The sequence below is a fragment of the Macaca nemestrina genome, chromosome 7, assembly GCF_043159975.1.
Source record: "Macaca nemestrina isolate mMacNem1 chromosome 7, mMacNem.hap1, whole genome shotgun sequence".
Lineage (NCBI taxonomy): Eukaryota > Metazoa > Chordata > Mammalia > Primates > Cercopithecidae > Macaca > Macaca nemestrina.
In genome coordinates, this window is record NC_092131.1 from 105,321,394 (window position 1) to 105,344,838 (window position 23,445).

At 38.5% G+C, this 23,445-nt stretch overlaps 1 protein-coding gene across 9 annotated transcripts in view; it reads right to left on the bottom strand.

Annotated features, from left to right (window-relative positions):
• Positions 1–23,445, bottom strand: part of LOC105488361 (AGBL carboxypeptidase 1) — a 958,121-nt gene that overhangs the window by 592,382 nt on the left and 342,294 nt on the right. For all 9 annotated transcript variants that reach the window (XM_071100734.1, XM_071100736.1, XM_071100739.1 and 6 more), the window contains one exon: positions 19,671–19,851. In XM_071100734.1, coding sequence (XP_070956835.1) covers positions 19,671–19,851 — 181 coding nt within the window. The remainder of the gene's footprint in view (positions 1–19,670; positions 19,852–23,445) is intronic.

Here is a 23,445-nt window from a genome sequence, read left to right on the forward strand (position 1 = left end):
CTTCTGTGATCTTGGGGCTTGGGTACCCACCCCAGGGAGGCAGTCCCCAGGCTGGGGAAGACAGGCTCCATGGACCACAGATGCTGCTCATTATAGACACCCTGAAAAGCTCTTGGAGATGCCTTGATGGAGGCTGATGATACGCTAGCTTCTGAAGGCAAGAAGCCAGGGTTTTTATCCATTCCAAGGTGCCAGTTAAATCTATTTGATGAGTAAGCATGAGGAAAAAAGGTGTTAGCTGAACTCCCCAGTTCCAAGCTTTCTCTGTTGCTGAATTTTTTGTACCATCTATTCAGTTCTATACTTGTTCCATAATTTTAAAATCAAAAGGATAACCAAAACTTTAACAAGATCTCTCTGTATGAAATATATATATATATTTATTTATTTGACCTTGTCTCTTCCTCTGCAAAATTTAGAATTTCTAGCCTATTGCCATGGCTTATCCTGGATCTCTTTGCAAAACTAAAAAATGAAAAGCAGGAAAAAGATTATTAAGACTGCTTGGCCTGGCCATTGAGAAGAGTGTAAATGCCCTACCATTGAAATTTAGGCATCAGAACACAATAAAAGGAACGATTACCTTTGTTCAGTACTTAATAGTTTTGAAGTACTATGGTACTTGATTGTGATATTAATCAAGTGAGGTGCAGTGGTTAGGGCTTACTACTCCCCAAAAAGCAGAGCAAACAGGGGCAGAGGAGTTAAGTACATTGTCCAAAGCCACACAGCTATAAAGAAGCTAATTTTGACCTAAAGTGGGTCTTCTTCTGACCATCTTGTGGGAATTTTTTTAAACTACATCACTACCACAATCATCACAGATGAAAACAAAGCAAAAGCCAGGGAGAATGAAAGAGAAGTAAAAATTGTTTCTCCTTGAGAAAAGCAATAAGATTGCATTACAGTTCTGATAACACAGGGACAGGCTTTTCCTCTTCCTCTGCAAAATCAGAGCACCCCTGAGAGTAAATACCAAAAGAAAAAGCTTCCTCAGTTTTGGCGGGTGTTGTCAGGGCTATGCTTCCTATTTTCCCATTATAGACTTTCATGTATTTTAGGAAGCCATGTATAACATTCATCCCTAAATACATGATAGATGTGATGGAAATTGAGAAATAACACATCTATATTATACCCAAGGGTTTGCTTTATAAAGACTTCTAAGTTTATGTTGAAATAAAGTGTTAGAAGTGGGGATGCTAAGAAGAGAGATGTCTAAAAGAGAGATGTCTAAATTTAGAATAAAAGAATAGATGCTCATCTACCTCCCTCTATCCCTGCATCCCCGCCCGGATTTCTTCCTCCTATAGGAGGACCAGAGGTGGGGAGGAAGGAAAGGACAAACACTGGAATGCAGACAGACATCAGAAGCTGCCCGGCCAATGAAAGAGCAAAGCATTGAACAAAACAAATGCATTTCCCGAGGAGCCTCAGCCCCAACTTGATCAATGATTCTGTTACACTGAATCATTTTTAATTTAATGCTTCTGGGAAGTGAGGGGGGAAAACCCATCAACTACAGGCACAGTTGGCAAGAGCTGAGTATTAGAATTTGGCAGCATTTATTATTGCTGTTTATGACGGCATAAATTAGGTTTATGCTGATATAATTAATAACTCTAAATTCGGGAATAATAAATAGTAATATTTATTCAAAACTGCAATGTCTGAGGAAGGCAAATGGAGTCCTCAAGCTCCTGACGCCTTCTGTGTATGCAGGCGGTGGTGGGAATGGGGTGTCAGTGAGGAAGCCCTTGGGAACACACTCCCAGAACCCAGCCCCAGCACTATGCATCATTTAACACTATGCAAATGACTTAGCAGCAGGACCTTAAGAGTTTCCAGAGCAAATAATTTCCATTTTGATCTCTATGAACAAGTTCATCAGCAAGATTGAGTGTGTTGCCCGCTAGAACCAGGGCCCTCAGTGCTCTCTGAGTCCATACTATGTCTGTGGTTTACGGACAGAGGTTTGGACAGTTGCACCAAGTGCCATGTTCTTCATGGGTCTCTCCACCTCCTTCCATTTGTCTGAAGACGCATTGTGGATGCCCTGCAAATTCCCTACAGACGATGATTTGGGAATTACTGACAGAAATTTGCCAGGCAGGAATTTAAGACAGAAAACAGTTACTTCTGCATATTTTTTAAAATTTAAATATGTGTCTTTCATCTTATAAAGTTGTAAACAAAAGCTGTGAGATTAGACTATTCCTATAATGTTCCTTTTTTTTTTTCTTTTTTTTTTTTTTTTTTTTTTGTCTAGGAGAATATCTTCGCATTCAAAATGGCTGAGACCTCCACCCCTACTTTTTTCCCAGTGAGGGCAGGAGAAAGTGAGGAAAAATTACAGTTCCTCAGACCCCTTCTGAATCAGAATAACAATTTTCCCCATTTTTAAATATAAGGAAAATAACACAAAGGAAGATTAAAAACCCTTTTGCCCATCTCCCCTTAGAGCATCTTGACACAGAGATGAATAAACAGGATAGAACCAGAACCCAGATTGACATTTTCATCCAAACACTCAATCTCTGCTTCATGTCTCAAAATTCTTAAATTTTTCTAAAAACCAAATAAAGCAAAAATTTCCATCCACCAATAATTCTGCTCTATTTCAAACAGTACAAAATAGCAAAGCAATCTAAATTAAAATGTGAGGAATGAAACTCAGGAATTAAACATGATTGCAAGTTTAAGCTCCTTTGTCAGCTCCCAGGAAGAGCAGTTGAGTTCCATGTGGAAGGAACAGATGACTGGTAGAGGTTAAGCTTTAACTGCTAAGAGATTGTGATTTTTGGATAGAAAACATTTCACAGAGAGATGTTACAGCAGGAGCTTCGAATTGCCCTGGCCTGTGCCTGAAAGGAGAAGTTTGCAGCTGAAACCTTGGAATGAGAATTCACAAGGGAGTCAGGGGAATATTACTCCCCCATCTTTTCATTAGCATCATTTCTACAGAAAATATCAACAGAATTATTCATTTCCCAGAGGCCACAGAACATGTAGAACTTTCTCCTACAGGTTCTTCAGCTTGTGATCATGTAAGCTTTCAGAGGGGATGCAATGCCTTGATGAGTTACAGATTGAAAAATATTGAGAAACAGAGATAGAGACAGGGAAAGAAAGACAGACAGAAACGCCTGCTGGGAGCTCACTCTGTGACAGCCAGTTTCCCTCTGCCTTTGCGGGTCTCCCCTGCTTCTTCCTGTTGCTCCTTCTCCCTCCTGCAGAGGAGTCCTGGTCCTCTGTCTTAGCTTTGAGGGTGAGCACTGCAAAACTCACACCCATAGGCATACAGGGAATGTGCATTTCAGAAGCCAAACATGGACCAGTGAATCATGGGAAAGGGAATCATTCCCCCACATGATCCAAGAGTGCCACAGTCGTAAATCCAGCTTGGAAGGATCCATGGACCCCATGCTTATTAAACCTTAGCCTATTGGAGAATGCCCAGACATAAAACAAGGCTCCCCAGTATGTCTTTAGTAATTCTTTCAAGACAGTAAATGATGACTAAAAGGAGAAAAAGGAAATTAAAAATGCTAAGCGATTGTTATGCCCACAAGTACAACAAAACCATAACTTCAATGAGTAGTACACAAACTTTATCTTCCTATCTGACCTACAGTAAAACATTTTACAGTCCTTCTGTTCTGGAATGACCTTACCTGGAGGGCCACATTTTCAGAGACTTTAGAAAGATTAGGTATACTCAGAACTAGACTTACAAAACACATATTGGGCGCTTACCACTTCCCAAGTTCTATGCTGGAAACATTCAAGAGGAAAGACACCAGGATGATTGTCTAGAAGCTTTGACGTAGTGGGGCTGTATAGCCCTAATGAAAAGAACAAGAGCTTTGCAACCAGATGAACCTGAGTTTAATTTCTGAATCTGAAACTTATTAGACATGGGACTGACCTTGAGTATGTCACTCAATCTCCTTTTGCCTCAATTTTATTTTTTGGTCTGTAAAATGAAATTAAACTATTTACTTTTTCAGGTAGTTGCAATAATTAGAAATTATAAATATAAAAAATAAAAATTAAAAATCATAAGTTTATCCAATCAGATTGACAAAAAATGAAAAGGTTGATAATGTGTAGTGTTAACAAGGATATGAGGACCAGTCACTTTTATCCATTAGTACAAGGAATATAAACTGTGAATTTTCTAAGGAGGGTAATCTGGCAACAATATGTATCAAATATAAAATATGCATAACATCTGACTCAACTGACTACTTTAAAACTTTATCTTAAGAAAATAACCAGAGAGGGGGGCGCCCAAGATGGCCAAATAGGAACAGCTCCAGCCTCCAGCTCCCAGCATGAGTGACACAGAAGATGGGTGATTTCTGCATTTCCAACTGAGGTACTGGGTTCATCTTGCTGGGGTGTGTTGGACAGTTGGTGCAGGACAGTGGGTGCAACCCAACGAGTGAGAGCCAAAGCAGGGCAAGGCATTGTCTCACCTGGGAAGTGCAAGGGAGAAGGGAATTCCTTATCCTAGCCAAGGGAAACCATGACACACAACACCTGGAAAATCGGGTCACTCCCACCCCAATACTGTGCTTTACCAAGGGTCTTAGCAAACAACACACCAGGAGATTATATCCCATGCCTGGCTCAGAGTGTCCCATGCCCACAGAGCCTCCCTCATTGCTAGCACAGCAGTCTGAGATCTAACTGCAAGGTGGCAGCAAGGCTGGGGGAGGGGTGCCCGCCATTGCTGAGGCTTAAGTAGGTAAACAAAGCAGCCGGGAAGCTCCAACTGGGTGGAGACTACTGCAGCTCAAGGAGGCCTGCCTGCCTCTGTAGACTCCACCTCTGGGGACAGGGCACACCAAACAAAAAGCAGCAGAAACCTCTGCAGATGTAAATGTCTCTGTATGACAGCTTTGAAGAGAGTAGTGATTCTCCTAGCACAGAGGTTCAGATCTGAGAACGGACAGACTGCCTGCTCAAGTGGGTCCCTGACCCCCAAGTAGCCTAACTGGGAGACATCCCCCACTAGGTGCAAACTGACACTTCACACCTGACACGGCCGGGTACACCTCTGAGACGAAGCTTCCAGAGCAACAATCAGACAGCAACATTTGCTGTTCAGCAAAATTCTCTCTTCTGCAGCCTCTGCTGCTGACACCCAGGCAAACAAGGTCTGGAGTGGACCTCAAGCAAACTCCAACAGACCTACAGCTGAGGGTCCTGACTGTTAGAAGGAAAACTAACAAACAGAAAGGACATCAACACCAAAACCCCATCTGTACGTCACCATCATCAAAGACCAAAGGTAGATAAAACCACAAAGATGGGGAAAAAGCAGTGTAGAAAAGCTGGAAATTCAAAAAATTAGAGTGCCTCTCCCCCTCCAAAGGAACACAGCTCCTCGACAGCAACAGAACAAAGCTGGACAGAGAATGACTTTGACGAGTTGAGAGAAGAAGGCTTCAGTTTATCAAACTTCTCAGAGTTAAGGGAGGAAATACAAACTCAGTGCAAAGAAACTAAAAACCTTGAAAAAAGATTTGACAAATGGATAACTAGAATACCCTAATGCAGAGAAGTCCATAAACAACCTCATAGAGATGAAAACCATGACACAAGAACTATATGACAAATGCACAAGCATCAGTAACTGACTCGATCAACTGGAAGAAAGAGTATCAGTAATTGAAGATCAAATGAATGAAATGAAGCGAGAAGAGAAGTTTAGAGAAAAAAGAGTAAAAAGAAATGAACAAAGCCTACAAGAAATATGAGATTATGTGAAAAGACCAAATCTATGTCTGATTGGTATACCTGAAAGTGACAGGGAGAATGGAACCAAGTTGGAAAACACTCTGCAGGATATTATCCAGAAAAATTTCCCCAACCTAGCAAGGCAGGCCAACATTCAAATTCAGGAAATACAGAGAACGCCACAAAGATACTCCTTGAAAAGAGCAACTCCAACACACATAACTGTCAGATTCACCAAAGTTGAAATGACGGAAAAAATGTTAAAGGCAGCCAGAGAGAAATGTCGGCTTACCCACAAAGGGAAGCCCATCAGACTGAAGCTCTACAAGCCAGAAGAGAGTGGGGGCCAATATTCAACATTCTTAAAGCAAAGAATTTTCAACCTGGAATTTCATATCCAGCCAAACTAAGTTTCATAAGTGAAGGAGAAACAAAATCCTTTACAGACAAGCAAATGCTTAGAGATTTTGTCACCACCAGGCCTGCCCTACAAGAGATCTTGAAGGAAGCACTAAACATGGAAAGGAACAACCAATACCAGCCATTGCAAAAACATGCCAAAATGTAAAGACCATCGATGCTAGGAAGAAACTGCATCAACTAACGAGCAAAATAACCAGCTACATCATAATGACAGGATCTAGTTCACACATAACAATATTAACCTTAAATGTAAATGGACTAAATGCTCCAATTAAAAGACACAGACTGGAAAATTGGATAAAGAGTCAAGACCCATCAGTTTGCTGTATTCAGGAGACCCATGTCACATGCAGAGGCACACATAGGCTCAAAATAAAGGGATGGAGAAAGAGCTACCAAGCAAATGGAAAACAAAAAAGGCAGGGGTTGCAATCGCAATCCTAGTCTCTGATAAAACAGACTTTAAACCAACAGAGATCAAAAGAGACAGAGGAGGCCATTACATAATGGTAAAGGGATCAATTCAACAGGAAGAGCTAACTATCCTAAATATATATGCACCCAATACAGGAGCACCCAGATTCATAAAGCAAGTCCTTAGAGACTTACAAAGAAACTTAGACTCCCATACAATAATAATGGGAGACTTTAACACCCTACTGTCAACATTAGACAGAACAACAAGACAGAAGGTTAACAAGGATATCCAGGAATTGACTCAACTCTGCACCAAGTGGACCTAATAGACATCTACAGAACTCTCCACCCCAAATCAACAGAATATACATTCTTCTCAGCACCACATCACACTTATTCCAAAACTGACCACATAGTTGGAAGTAAAGCACTCCTCAGCAAATGTACAAGAACAGAAATTATAACAAACTGTCTCTCAGGACAATCAAACTAGAACTCAGGACTAAGAAACTCAATCAAAACTGCTCAACTACATGGAAACTGAACAACCTGCTCCTGAATGACTACTGGGTACATAACGAAATGAAGACAGAAATAAAGATGTTCTTTGAAACCAATGAGAACAAAGATACAACATACCAGAATCTCTGGGACACATTTAAAGCAGTGTGTAGAGGGATATTTACAGCACTAAATGCCCACAAGAGAAAGCAGGAAAGATTTAAAATTGACACCCTAACATCACAATTAAAAAAACTAGAGAAGCAAGAGCAAACACATTCAAAAGCTAGCAGAAGGTGAGAAATAACTAACATCAGAGCAGAACTGAAGAACATAGAGACACTAAAAAACTCTCCAAAAAATCAATGAGTCCAGGAGCTGGTTTTTTAAAAAGATCAACAAAATTGGTAGACCATTAGCAAGACTAATAAAGAAGAAAAGAGAGAAGAATCAAATAGACGCAATAAAAAATGATAAAGGGAATATTACCGTGGACCCCACAGAAATACAAACTACCATCAGAGAATACTATAAACACCTCTACTCAAATAAACTAGAAAACCTAGAAGAAATGGATAAATTCCTGAACACATACACTCTCCCAAAACTAAACCAGGAAGAAGTGGAATCCCTGAATAGACCAATAACAGGTTCTGAAATTGAGGCAATAATTCATAGCCTACTAACCAAAGAAAGTCCAGGACCAGACAGATTCAAAGCCAAATTCTACCAGAGGTACAAAGAGGAGCTGGTACCATTCCTTCTGAAACTATTCCAATCAATAGAAAAAGAGGGAATCCTCCCTAACTCATTTTATGAGGCCAACATCATCCTAATACAAAAGCCTGGCAGAGACACAACAAAAAAAGAGAATTTTAGACCAATATCCCTGATGAACATCGATGCAAAAATCCTCAATAAAAAACTGGCAAACCGGATTCAGCAGCACATCAAAAAGCTTATCCAACATGATCAAGTGGGCTTCATCCCTGGGATGCAAGGCTGGTTCAACATACAAAAATCAATAACCATAATCCAGCATATAAACAGAACCAAAGACAAAAACCACATGATTACCTCAATAGATGCAGAAAAGGCCTTTGACAAAATTCAACAGCTCTTCATGCTAAAAACTCTCAATTAATTCGGTATTGATGGAACATATCTCAAAATAATAACAGCTATTTATGACAAACCCACAGCCAGTATCATACTGAATGGGCAAAAACTGGAAGCATTCTCTTTGAAAACTGGCACAAGACAGGGATGCCCTCTCTCACCACTCCTATTCAACACAGTATTGGAAGTTCTGGCCAGGGCAATCAGGCAAGAGAAAGAAATAAAGGGTATTCAATTAGGAAAAGAAGAAGTCAAATTATCCCTGTTTGCAGATGACATAATTGTATATTTAGAAAACCCCATCACCTCAGTCCAAAATCTCCTTAAGCTGATAAGCAACTTCAGCAAAGTCTCAGGATACAAAATCAATGTGCAAAAATCACAAACAGTCTTATACACCAATAACAGACAAACAGAGAACCAAATCATGAATGAACTCCCATTCACAATTGCTTCAAAGAGAATAAAATACCTAGGAATCCAACTTACAAGGGATGTGAAGGACCTCTTCAAGGAGAACTACAAACCACTGCTCAATGAAATAAAAGAGGACACAAACAAAGGAAGAACATTCCATGCTCATGGATAGGAAGAATCAATATTGTGAAAATGGCCATACTGCCCAAGGTAATTTTTAGATTCCAATGCCATCCCCATCAAGCTACCAATGACTTTCTTCACAGAATTGGAAAAAACTGCTTTAAAGTTCATATGGAACCAAAAAAGAGCCCGCATTGCCAAGACAATCCTAAGCCAAAAGAACAAAGCTGGAGGCATCACGCTGCCTAACTTCAAACTATACTACAACGCTACACTAACCAAAGCAGCATGGTACTGGTACCAAACAGAGATATAGACCAATGAAACAGAACAGAGCCTTCAGAAATAATACCACACATCTACAACCATCTGATCTTTGACAAACCAGACAAAAACAAGAAATGTGGAAAGGATTTCCCATTTAATAAATGGTGCTGGGAAAACTGGCTAGCCATATGTAGAAAGCTGAAACTGGATCCCTTCCTTACTCCTTATACAAAAATTAATTCAAGATGGATTAGAGACTTAAATGTTAGACCTAAAACCATAAAAACCCTAAAAGAAAACCGAGGCAATACCATTCAGGACATAGGCATGGGCAAGGACTTTATGTCTAAAACACCAAAAGCAATGGCAACAAAAGCCAAAATTGACAAATGGGATCTCATTAAACTAAAGAGCTTCTGCACAGCAAAAGAAACTACCATCAGATTAAACAGGCAACCTACAGAATGGAAGAAAATTTTTGCAATCTACTCATCTGACAAAGGGCTAATATCCAGAACCTATAAAGAACACAAACAAATTTACAAGAAAAAAAACAAAACAACTCTATCAAAAAGTGGGCAAAGGATATGAACAGATACTTCTCAAAATAAGACATTTATGCAGCCAACAGACACATGAAATAATGCTCATCATCACTGGCCATCAGAGAAATGCAAATCAAAACCACAATGAGATACCATCTCACACCAGTTATAATGGCAATCATTAAAAAGTCAGGAAACAACAGGTGCTGGAGAGGATGTGGAGAAATAGGAACACTTTTACACTGTTGGTGGGACTGCAAACTAGTTCAACCATTGTGGAAAACAGTGTGACGATTCCTCAAGGATCTAGAACCAGAAATACCATTTGATCCAGCCATCCCATTACTGGGTATATACCCAAAGGATTATAAATCATACTGCTATAAAGACACATGCACACGTATGTTTATTGCAGCACTATTCACAATAGCAAAGACTTGGAATCAACCCAAATGTCCATCAGTGACAGACTGGATTAAGAAAATGTGGCACATATACACCACAGAATATTATGCAGCCATAAAAAAAGGATGAGTTTGTGTCCTTTGTACGGACATGGATGCAGCTGGAAATCGTCATTCTCAGCAAACTATCACAAGAACAGAGAACCAAACACCGCATGTTCTCACTCATAGGTGGGAATTGAACAATGAGATCACTTGGACACAGGAAGGGGAACATCACATACTGGGGCCTGTTGTGGAGTCGGGGGGTGGGGATAGCATTAGGAGATATACCTAATGTAAATGATGAGTTAATGGGTACAGCACACCAACATGGTACGTGTATACATATGTAATAAACCTGTACATTGTACACATGTAACCTAGAACGTAAAGTATAATAATAAAATACAACCGAAACAACAACAACAAAAATAACCAGAAAAAGATCGCTAAGAATAAACAAAATATTTATCTCTCTACAGTTTATAATGAGGAATTGTTTACATTAATTATGGCCCCATCTTACTAAAAGATGGTTATTTTTAAAACTGATCATTTAATTTGTATTTTGCCATAGGAAGATGTGGTTAGTTTATAAATTATACTACAAAATATATTATCTTATGAAAATCAAAATAGAATATTATCTTATGAAAGTTAAAATAGAACCATACTTAAAGATTTAGCTGATATACCTAAAGCTGTCAATTTATAGACAAATGGCTAAAATATCTCCTTCAACTTGCTAATAATGTTTTTCTCTGGGCAGCTTGACTCAGGAAGACCCTCTATGTTACAAAATTCCAGAGGCACTGTGTAATTATAATAGACTATAATGTAAATGATGCCCTTTGGAATTATACAATGCAATAGTTGTGAATTTAGGTGCCTTTAAATTTCTTCCTTAAGCTTTTTCTATACATACTGAATTGTTTATAATAATGATGTGTCATTTTTTCCCACTGGAAACAATAAAATCATTTTGTTTTTTTGAAAACAATGAAGTCACATAGACACAGTGCTAAGAACCATACTAGGGCATGTTGAGCACTCTGTAAATAGATATTTTGCACTTATTTTCACCTGTTGCTAAAACTCTGCAGTCTATAGTGCTCAGATGCCCTTGACAGTTGACAGTAGGTTCTGCCAATGAGAAGCCCTAGAGAAAAATAGGAAGGCAAGTTGAGAAAGAAAAACACACCCTTTCTGTTTCCCAGTTCCAGTTACAAGGCCAGAGCAACTGCCATCAAATGTGTCAATGCCTACTCCTTCAGCTCCCACAGAACCAACATTGCTGTACTCCATCAAAGGCATTAGCAGCAGGAAGAACCAAATGGTTCTTTGCTATTTGGATACAGGCCACTCTAAACTCCTTCACCCTCTAGGCTGTGCCTGCTGTGCACTGAAGCCCTAGCCAGATCAGTCTCCCTTCGCAGAGTTCCAAACACCAGCCTCATGGAGCCCCTCAACCTGCTAGGTTCTGGTAACTCCTCCTCTTCCATTTGCGTCCTCCATTATTACAGGCGGTAGCTGCCTCTGCAGTTCTGGTAGCTGTCTCTGCAGCTCTTAATCTCCTGGGTTTTCTTTGTTTGTTTGTTTGTTTGTTTTTGCATCTCCTTTTGAACTTAGACTTCTACCACTTGCATGAACCTTGTATTCGATTTGTACTAATTCCTTATATTAGGTCTTATTTTTGAAACACCTATTATCTCCGCTGTATCATGTATCATTTTTATAATTAGAAAACAAATCTATTTTATTTTCTTAAGTGTTCTCATTTTACTGAGTACAACTCTTAAAATGTATTAGCCATTGTACTGTTCCCACTGTTCCCTTAGGAATTTCGTTAAGTATTAGTGCCACTTTTCCCCTTCACCAATCTTAGGCACAGGCACTTTCTTTAAAGCCCAGTAGCATAGCTGAAACAAGACTAGAAGACTGATTAACCCTTAAATAGTCAATTATATAGCAACAGATAACTACTCTAAAAAATTAAAACTGATTATTAGTACAGCTGTTCTCATTCTCAAGAGGCTACTTGTCTCCTCTGGCCTCCTCCATAGGGCAGATGCTGTCTTTCCTCTATGACCTACAGGGACCCCGTGGTTAGACCTGAGTATTCCCAATTTAAAGCTCAGGAGCATTGCTTCTTTCCCTTAAGGGCCCATTTTTCAGGCACCTTTTCCTGTTCCAGAATTTTCTCTGTTCCTGGAACAGGATGATTAACCGTGAGAATAACTAACATACTCATTGACTACACACTTCTTCCTGTCCACAGAGAAGCCTTCATGGGTACCAGCAGCATGGATTATAGTGAACATGGCAAGTATGCTCATTGCCGTGATCTACAGGCCCAGCATCACTTGCTCCTGGATTATCTGCATGATCCCAAGTAGGAAAGGCAGCAGCCCAAGAAACAAATGAGACTGAAACTTTCCCCAGTCAATTCTTTGGGGTTTCAGAGAGTATCTTCTATTCTTACTTGTTCAAATCAAAAGTGACATACTTACTAATCACTCCTCTGTTTATTTAAATTCAACAGATCTGTGAAATCCAAAAGTCTGAGGACCACTGATGCATGTTATTATATCAAAGGACTTTAAATACATTCAAAAGTAGAGCTGAGGTCAAAATGGGAAGGAAAAGGCATGGTCCAGCCCAGAGGTGGCAGTCTAAGTCCCTGGTGATCCTGGAGAGTTGAGTGAAAGTGGGTCATGGAACAGAAGCCCCATGACAATAAATATTCACAGTCAGTTGCATGGTGTTTGCAGCCAAAAGCTGGCAGTGACAGGGAAGGACATGGCATTCTCTAGTAGAGAAAGCTGGAAAGTCAAGGTAGAGTATCCAGGATCAAGCCAAGCTAGGAAGTGAGGATGAACCAATTCATTCATCCTAGGCAAGAGCGACAGAAATCTGGGCAAGGCTGCACCATGGCTTCTTCCAGGCACCCTGGATATGAAGGTCTGAGTCAGCAAGACGAATTTCAGAACCAACCAGGTGATGGGGCTGAGACTCTATTTATTAATCTCCATACAAGGTTGGGAAGACCTGATAGACCAAAATAAACAGGGATTTGAAGTTAGCTGTCCCACAAGCTAGTCATATAACCTTGGGCATGGGTGTGTGTGTGTGTGTGTGTGTGTGTGTGTGTGTGTGTTTTCATTACCTAGACGATTTCTTATACCAGTTCCACCTTGAACTAGCTATGTAATTGTGGATAACTCGTTTACCTCTTTGGTCTGTTTCCTTATCATTTGAATGACGGGGACTAAATAATATATAAGAATCTGCCCTGCAAGAACATATTAAGGTTATTACATTCTAATTCCCTTAAATAACTACAGCAAAGTAATGTAGGATAGACTTAAATTCCTGATTCTGTAACACCAGCTGTTTAAACTGCACTCAAAACTGAACCCCTGTGTGCTCCAGTTTTCTTATCTAGAAATTGCATAGAAGACCTACATTTGTTGGGCTATAGTGATGACTAATAAGACAATATATGTAAAAGAACTAGCTTCTTTCTTGGTCCATAAAAGGTGCTGAATAATTTTTTAGATAGATTCTGTGAGTGCTCTTATTGTAAAGTCTTCACAACCCACAGTGGAGTAAACACTACTGGCACTAACTTTAAATGGTCCCAGATTGTTAAAATGGTCAAGATTTTTTATCTGATTTTTATAGTTTGATTTGTTTCCTCTAGTGCATTCAGCTATTATGTTTTAATACCTTGGTGTATTTACTTCTAGTAGAGTCTTTGCTCTTTATTGCTGTTTGCTTCTGTTCCACAATGTTCTTGAAAAAAGATAATCAAGTTTTTAGAGTTGTATATACTCTAAGAATCAATATGCCCTGGTTATCCTGTAAATAAAATGTTAGACTGTGTATTGGCTTTATAAAAATTATTTTGTCACTACTGCCCAACAACCAAGATAAAAAGATTGGGAATCATGCTTGAATTTCTTCTCCCTCACCCCGTGCTCATTATATATCATGTCTACCTTTGATGCAGTTCAGGAATCACCTGTCTTCACCCCACTTACCACTCTAATCCAACCACCAATTATCACTTCTGCTCTAACAAAATCTGTTGACCACCCATTCTATTTTTACCCCACCTTGGGAAGATTTTTAAGTGTCAAGGAACCGTTGGATCAGTCCTCCTGATTTACTTAGAACTCAGCCCAATTCAACACAAACTTCCAGGCCAGAAAGATGACAAAATGTTTGTTTGTTTGTTTTTGAAATTAATATAACCTTCCATATTTGTATTTTCTTTTCCTCTTCAGACAAGTTGCTAAGAGATCCTTGGCTTGGCAGGATTCCCTAAATTTTGCTGGGAAATCATGCCTTTATTTCACTGGCCACTCTTACCAAAAGCTATCAGCCACTCTCAGAAGTTCCATCACCATCACCACAAAAGGAAACTGGTCTACTTTTACTCGTTATTGCAAGCTCCATAAGGTCCATTTTTATTTGTGAGAGAGAAGTAAAGCTTTGTAGGTTAAGTGCCAAGTTCAGGTTTTGCTTCTCTAATCTTTATGCAAGGATTGCCTCTTTGCTGATCAGACAACACACAGGACAGTTTTTTCACCTTTAAGAAGCCTACTAAGAATGTCCACATTAATCACGTCTATTGAACATAGTACTGGAAGTCCCAGCCACAGCAATCAGACAAGAAATAAAGGGCATCCAAATCAGTAAATAGGAAGTCAAACTGTCACTGTTTGCCAATGGTATGATTGTATACCTAGAAAACCCTAAAGACTCATCCAAAAAGCTCTCACATCTAATAAATGAATTCAGTAAAGTTTCAGGATACAAAATCAATATACACAAATCAGTAGCACTGCTATACACCAACAGCAACCGAGCTGAGAATCAAATCAAGAACTCAGTCACTTTTGCAACAGCTCTAAAAATAAATAAATAAATAACCTAGAAATACACTTAACCAAGGAGGTAAAATACCTCTACTAGGAAAACAAAACACTGCTGAAAAAAAAATCATAGGTGACACAGACAAATGGAAACACACCCCATGCTCATGGAAAGATAGAGTCAATATTGTGAAAATAACCATGCTGCCAAAAGCAGTCTACAGAGTAAATGTAATTCCCATTAAAATACCATCATCATTCTTCAAAGAATTAGAAAAAACAATCCTAAAATTCATATGAAACAAATAAACAAAAAGAGAGCCCGCATAACCGAAGCAGTACTAAGAAAAAAGAAAAAATCTGGAGGCATCTTTTTACCTGACTTCAATTACACTATAAGGCTTTAGTTACCAAAACAGCATGGTGCTAGCATAAAAATAGGCATGTAGACCAATGGAACAAAATAGAAAACCCAGAAATAAAGCCAATACTTAACAACCAAGTGATATTTGACAAAGCACACAAAAAAGCATAAAGTGGGAAAAGGACATGCTATTCAATAAATGGTGCTGGGGTAATTGGCAAGCCACATGTATAAGAATGAAACTAGATCTTCATCTCTCACCTTATACAAAAATTAACTCAAGATGGATCAAAGACTTAAATCTAAGACCTAAAACCATAGAAATTCCAGAAGATAATATTGTAAAAACTCTTTTGGCACTGGCTTAGGCAAAGAATTCATGACTAAGAACCCAAAAGCAAATGTAACAACAAAATAGATGAGACCTAATTAAACTAAAAAGCTCCTGCACAGCAAAAGAAATAATCTGCAGAGTAAACAGACAACCCAGAGTGGGAGAAAAATCCTTGCAAACTATGCATCCAACAAAGGACTAATATCCAAAATCTACAAGGAACTCAAACAAAATAGCAAGAAAAAAACTCCCATCAAAAAGTGGGCAAAGGACATGAATAGAAAGTTCTCAAAAGATTATACAAGTAGCCAAGAAACATATGAAAAAAGACGCTCAACATCACTAACTATCAGGGAAATGCAAATTAAAACCACAATGAGATATCACCTTACTCCTGCAACAATTACCATAATTAAAAATTCAAAATGTAATAGATGTTAGCGTGGATGTGGTGCAAAGAGACCACTTTTACACTGCTGATGGGAATGTAAACTCGTACAACCACTATGAAAAAACAGTATGGAGATTCCTTAAAGAACTAAAGGTAGAACTACCATTCGATCCAGTAATCCCACTACTGGATATCTACCCAAAGGAAAAGAAGTCATTATATGAAAAAGACACTTGAACATACATGTTTACAGCAGCACAATTCACAATTGCAGAGATATGGAACCAACCTAAGTGCCATCAACCAATGAGTGGATAAGGAAAATGTGATATATATATGTGTGTGTGTGTATATATACATATATGTGTGTGTGTGTGTGTGTGTATATATATCTATATCACCATGGAATAAAATGGAATGAAATAATGGCCTTTGCAGTAACTTCGATGGAGTTGGAGACTATTATTCTAAGTGAAGTAACTCAGGAATGGAAAACCAAATATCGTATGTTTTCATTTGTAAGTGGGAGCTAAGCTATGAGGACGCAAAGGCATGAGAATGATATACTGGACTTTGGAGACTTGTCGTGGAAGGGTTGGGGGGTGAGGGATAAAAGACTACATATTGGATACAATGTACACTGCTCGGGTGATGGGTGCACCAAAATCCCAGAAATTACCACTAAAATAACTTATCCATGTAACCAAAAAAAATCTCTCCCCCCAAAACTGTTAAAATACATTACAAAGGACAAAAGACTACAGTGTCACAAAAAGGAGCCTATTAATAAGAATATACTCAGAGAAAATCAGCGAAGATGAGAACATCAGAAAAAATACCATATACAGAAAATTTAGGTGAACCGCCTCAAGGTTGGAGAGAACTTCACATGGGGAAGTTCAGGCATGGATGAGGGGGATTAGATTTTATCCATGGGATATCCTAAGGGAGGAATGATTAAAATGGGTGAAGCTCACAGGACAAAGATGAAAACACAGTAAGACACAAATCCACCTGATTATACACAACAGAGTGGGCATGCCCTGAAGTAAAACGTCAATCACAGAACTAGTTCAAGCAGCAATTAGATAAACCATGTGTTAGGTATGTTCTAAGGAGGGCTCAGGCACTGAGACTTTTAAGCTCTTTTATGATGAGACATTATATATTCAGGCAGTCTCAAGTTTTTTCATAATGTTGTGCTATGACCTGTGGATTTTTCCTTCAGTAGAATAACACTATGATTTCCAAGTCCCTTTCAGCCAAAATTGTTTGGGTAATCCAAGTGATTTACAAAGTGCCTTGAGCTCCATGATGAAAGATGCTATATAAATAAAAAGGTAATTTTAGTCATAATAAATAATGGTAATGATGATAAATGCCAGTGTCACTAAGAAGAAGCTGGCCTTCCATTTGGGAACCCAAAGCAACCAGCTATGAGCTGGAAATAATGTGTGTCCAGGCCAGGATGATACTCAGTGACTGAGATCACATTAACCTTTAAACCAGAGATCTGGATAAAGCCCCTGATTTGGAGGTGTAAGCATTTAAAATTGAAGAAACTACAATACTTAATCCCTGAGCTTGAATATTGCCTTGGGCTTCTGAGACCTTTTTCAGAATGGTCAACAGGGAGCATATTGTCTTCCTCTTCTAACAGAAGAGAAAACTGACTAGGGCAGGAGAAAAGCCAGAATTCCCAATGAACCTTATGACTCTAGATCCAGGGCTCTTTCCATTCTCTACTGGACCTCAGACAATTCCAGCGAAGGAAAGATTTCGGAAAAGAACCAATTTGGATGAGAAAATGTCAAAATGGGATCATGTCCCTCAAGATGCCTTGCATAACTGTTTTTCATCCATTTAGGCTGAGAAAGCTTGCTAGTCAAATCCTTGGCTGCTCAAGCAGGGAGGAGCCATTCACTGATGTCCCAGAGCTGTTCTCTGCCGTTAAAGGAGCACAGAGCAAGAGCCGGCTGAGTTCTGTTTGACCAGGAGCGAACACTGCTTTGGGGCCTTTCAAGCTTGAGAGCTCAGAAGGCTAATTGCTTTCCAAGGTCTGATCGAGTTTCTTAGTGAAGGACTTGGCCTCCCATTTTCCCATGTGCTTAAAGGCCAATCAGTCACCACAGAGAAAGAGAAGAAACCCTGCTCTCTGCCCAACATTCTCTGCCCTCAAATAATCACCATAAAAAAATTAAACAAAATGAAATCCGGCAACTGCTAAGCTGGGAGGAGCTCACCTGTGAAGAACACATAGGTGTCTTATCTGTGTGTGTGTGTGTGTGTGTGTGTGTGTATGTGTGTGTGTGTGTGTGTGTGTGTGTGTACTGAAATTTATTTTTATGATCTGTAGTTTTTATTTGCTTTCCTTTAGCATAGTTTAACATATTTCATCATTTGGAATTTATGCTTTTCATCTTTTTGTAATTTATCATCTTCATAGTTTTAACCTTTTTAATTTATCTATCTTTGGTGCTTATCTTTTGAAGCTAGTCTATTCTCGGCTGTTGAACACTTAAATTTTTTCTTAAAAAATGAATTATTTCATTTTTCTTACATCATTCTTATTTCAGTCATTTTCATTTTATCTCTTTGAAGTTTTTGGTTTTGTTTAGTATTTCTTTGTAATTCTCATTTTATCTCCTTCATTTAACAATTTTAATATTGCTATATTTTATAGTTGTCTAAATTCTTTTTTGCTTCTTTGATACTAATTTTTTTATTAAAAATACATTTTCCATTTGTAGGTTTTGAATTTTTTTCCTTCAATATTTTCAGTTTATCTTGTATTCTCTTTTTCTTATAGCATATAATGTCCATTCCTATAGTAAAAAGAATCATCTATTACCATGGCAAGGGGCTTTATCGTTTGCCCACAAAGTTTGAAAGACGTCTTTGTGGATGTTAATCCTGTCACCCTCATGCACCACCTGTGTGACTTTGGGTGCCTCATCTGATGTCTGGGCCTCAGCTCACAAACTGTGAGAATGTGACCCATTTCGACGGAGCTCACCAGGCATGGAAACCATCTTTCCCATCATATATTTCGAAGAGTTCTGTAAGGGCTAGGTAAAGAGAAGAATGACCTCAACCTTCTATTTTTCAGCCAACATTTTATTTAGCTAGAGGGACACCATTATTATAACTGTATCCTATTATATCTGACTGAGAATAAAGATTTCCCTGTAGTAAATATTAGTAAGTAAATAAAAGCATTGGTCTTACTCTGAAGAAATCACAGTTTGAGCCCTGACTTTGTCATTAACCCACCATGTGATTCGGACAGATCATTTGATTACCCTGGACACCAGTTTCCTCCTTTTTAAAAGAAAAATGTTAAACTAGATTTTTCCTCTGCTATTAATTGCCTATGATTCTATAGCTTCCTATTTTTTAAACTTATTTATTTTGAAGAGACTGGTCTCACTGTGTTGCCCAGACTGGTCTTGCACTACTGGTCTCAAGCGATCCTCCTGCCTAGGTCTCAATTCTATACTTTTCTATTCGGAGAAACCATGAGACTGACATCAGTGTGTATGGAAAGTATGCTGTTATTTGTACCAGAAAACGGAAAACCAAGAGTTTATTCCTGGCAGAGTACCGAGGCCTCTCCAATCACGCCCACTTGGTGAAATGACAGTGTTACTATGGTAGCATAAATGCAGCTGGGCTGAGCCAGGTGCCTGACATACTTGCCGTTGATGACACCGTCTGGGTTGAGCATGGGTATGATCTTGAAGATGAAGTTTTCCCTCAAGAGCCTAGCCACAGGGTCACTGCTGACCAGGAACTCCAAGGTACCCTTCATCACCCAACTGGCATTGCTCTCTCCTGGATGAACTCGAGCGGTGATCACCTGATATGGACGATGTCCTGCAGAAAAAGGGACATAAGAAGATTAAGCCCAAATTTGCTTTCCATTTCCATCAAGATGGTCTCCAGGGGACCAGATTTTCACATGATTGGCATGAGGTTTTAAATAGATTGATTGTTTCTAACACATATCTGATCTACGTTTACCCATTTTCCATCTGCCTCTGTGGTCTGCAAGACTCAAGAAAGTATGAAGGTACAGCTCAAGGCTGTCATCAAAAATGTAACTACTTGGTGGTATGAAAAGAACCCAAGAAGCAGATTTTATCAAGATCACAAAAAAACAACTAACTCTCCAGAGTTCAATAGCATGATGCCAGATGTCACAGATCTGAGATTAAATATTATCTTCATCCCTCACCACCTCTGGGATCTCAGGCAAATGAATTAATTTCTTTGACACTGTCTCCTATCTATAAAATGGGGACATAATACTGACCTTATGTGGTTGTTATAAAACACAAAAAGATGTAAATATAAAGCACTCACTATATTGACTGCCATTCAGTACGTGTTAGCTATCTCCCTCCTCATTTGTAAAGTCGGTGGGTGGGATGATCCCTCTCATTCCTTAGCAGAAATAGAAATCAAGTAACAGAAGCAGTGTCTTTGGAACTCCATGATTGTAAGACACTGAACCCAATCCTTGAGAGAGATTTGACAGAAGAGTTAAATACGTGGAAGCTCAATCTTGGAGTCACAATGCTTGCTTCACTTTGCAAAGGGAGTCAGGAAAACATTCTCCACCCAGTTACAGGTAGTGTATTGACATGAACAGTCTTTATGGAGAATGCACTGATGAGGGAAAGATAGGAATGTCTTCCCTCCTTTGTTTATAGAAGATAACTGGAGTATTGTACTGCTGAAATGCATTCTAAAGCCATGTCTGGGCTCAGGTGAAAAATGTGTTTTGATTGATTTAGTGATGTCTGTCTTCCATATACTCAGGGAAGAAAGGGTAAGGTTGTAGCATCATCAGAACTCACCATGTCTACTCTAACCCTTTGTTCAATTTTGTGGTTTTTTATGACTAATTTTTCCTTTTGTATTCTCATCCAATTCCCATTGCTCCTAAACTTCCTCTAATGACAAGTACTAAGTATTTGCTAAATATAAATACACCAGCCACTGAACAACTTAAAAGTTAATAAGCTAGTAAATTATTTCCATATTATTCAAATCACTTTAAGTTCAAATGTCTTTTATTTCCTTAAACAGTAACATTTTTATTAATTTATTTATAATTGACATACAATCATTAGACATATTTATGTTTATGGGATATAACGTGATGTTTCAGTGTATGTATACATTGTATAATGACCAAATCTGTGTAATTACCATATTCATTATTTTAAATAGTTATCATTTCTTTGGAGTGATAATATTCAAAACATTCTTTTTTAGCTATCTTGAAATGTGCATTACATTATTATTTGCTCTAGTCATCCTATTGTGTAACAGAAAACCAGAATTTATTCTTCCTAACTGTAATTTTGTACACATTGAGCATCTTCCCCTGTTTCTCCCTTGCCACTACCTGTGCCCAGCTCCTGGTAATAACTATTCTACTCATTATGGAGGTCCCTCAAAAAATTAAAAATAGAACTATCATATGATTCAGCAATACCACTACTGTGTATATATCCAAAGTAAATAAAATCAGCATTTTGAAAGATATCTGCACTCCCATGTTTATTGCAGACACCTTGATCATGTTTACTGAATTTCTGTGTTATTCACAACAGACAAGATATGGACTCTACCTAAATGTCCAACTACAGATGAATATGTGTGTGTGTGTGTGTGTATATATATATTTTATATATCATTGTATGTGTATGTGACTATATATGTGTGTGTGTATACATATATACATACATACACACACACACACACACACACACAGATAAAATGGAATACTATTCAACCATAAAACAAAATGAAATTCTGTCATTTTCAGCAACATGGATGAGCCTGGAGGACACTGTGTTAGGTGAAATAAGACACACACAGAAAGACAAACATGATATGATCTTACTCATATATAGAATCTAAAAAACAGTAGCCTTTTTGAGGATACAAACTGTGTCTCAAATTGTGCACAAAGAAAGAAAAAATCGAATATCTCTTGATAACAGAGCTAAAGAATAGGCAATGGAAGATATAAAGAAAACACCTTTAAGTTACTGAATTATGTTATTATCATCAACTAAGACCAAAAAAAAACTCAACACTATCTGTCTCTTCCATATTTCTGCTGACAGCCAATAATCCACTGAGGTCTAGATTTAAGGGGTGTAGATCAGTGCATTTTTACTGACTATGGTGAAAACAGGTCACTTCAGCTCCTTGTAGGTCACCTATACACTGGAGGTGACACTCAGCTATATTTTCCCTTAAGCAGATGTCTTGAGCATATTCCAAGAACTGCAGGAGCACTGGGTAGAAAAAGTTGAATAAATCATAGTCCTTGTTCTCTAAGAGTCCATAGCGTATGTCAGTAGTGACAAATATGAAACAAAATAATTACAAGTGAGCTAATGGAGGTGTATACAAAACACCAAAATCGATATGACTGAGAGAGTTAAGGCCATTTCCAGAGATGTGATGGTATTCACACTGGGTCTTGCAGAATAAGTATTATTTACCAGCTGGAGATGGTGAGGAGGGTCTTCTGAACAAAGAAAGGGACATATGCCAAAACCAGTGGCGCAAAGGTCGGTGAATTAAAAAACGAAGACAAGTTACGTGTGACTTAAGCAAAGGGCTAGAGAAGGTGGAACATAAATTTTAAAAAGTAGGCTAGTATTAGACTGGTAAGATACTTTCTTATATATTTTGTTTAGGGATTTGTACTTCATCCTGTAGGTCAGACACTCTCAACCATAGAGTCAGTGTCTCACTGATATCCTGTGATAAGTAACAGAGTATATTGCAGAGTCATCAGTTACCAATAAAAGTGCCAGTGTTTGCTTATGATAATACATACATGGCACAAACTGCCAGTCACCTGCCTTTCTCCCTTTCTTTCTTATTACCAGAGCCCTGATTTTTGAAGGGGAAGGAATTTGCCCATATTAAAATACTAGCTTCATGGATCCTTTTGTAGGTAGGAGTGGCCATATGACACAGTTGTGTTCAGTGAGATTTAAATGTTACTAGACTGTGAGTCTTTTTGGAAAACTAAGTAAAGGGGACAGTTTCATCTGGTAAATGTCTACTTGGTTTTTGTGTCTTGTCCTTTGCCCTTCTTCTTCCTCCATTTTTGCACATAGATGTGATACCTTCAGATGAGAAAGCCAACTTGAGAATCAAAGTCACATGCTAAAGATGGCAACCATAAAAGTAGAGGGAGCCAGGGTTCCTACCAAATTCCTTAAGCAGCTATACCACATTTTCACCAGCTTCTTCATTACTTCCGGATATTTGAGAACAGTAAACCACTATTTGGTTAGGCCACTGTACTCAAGTTTTTGCTACACCCTGTCAAATTCAATGTAAGATCAGATTTAAAGTTATATATAACATGCATTCATGTGTGCTTTCTAGATTGTGGAGAAGAGAGTGATATAGTTGTAGGGAGAATGATAT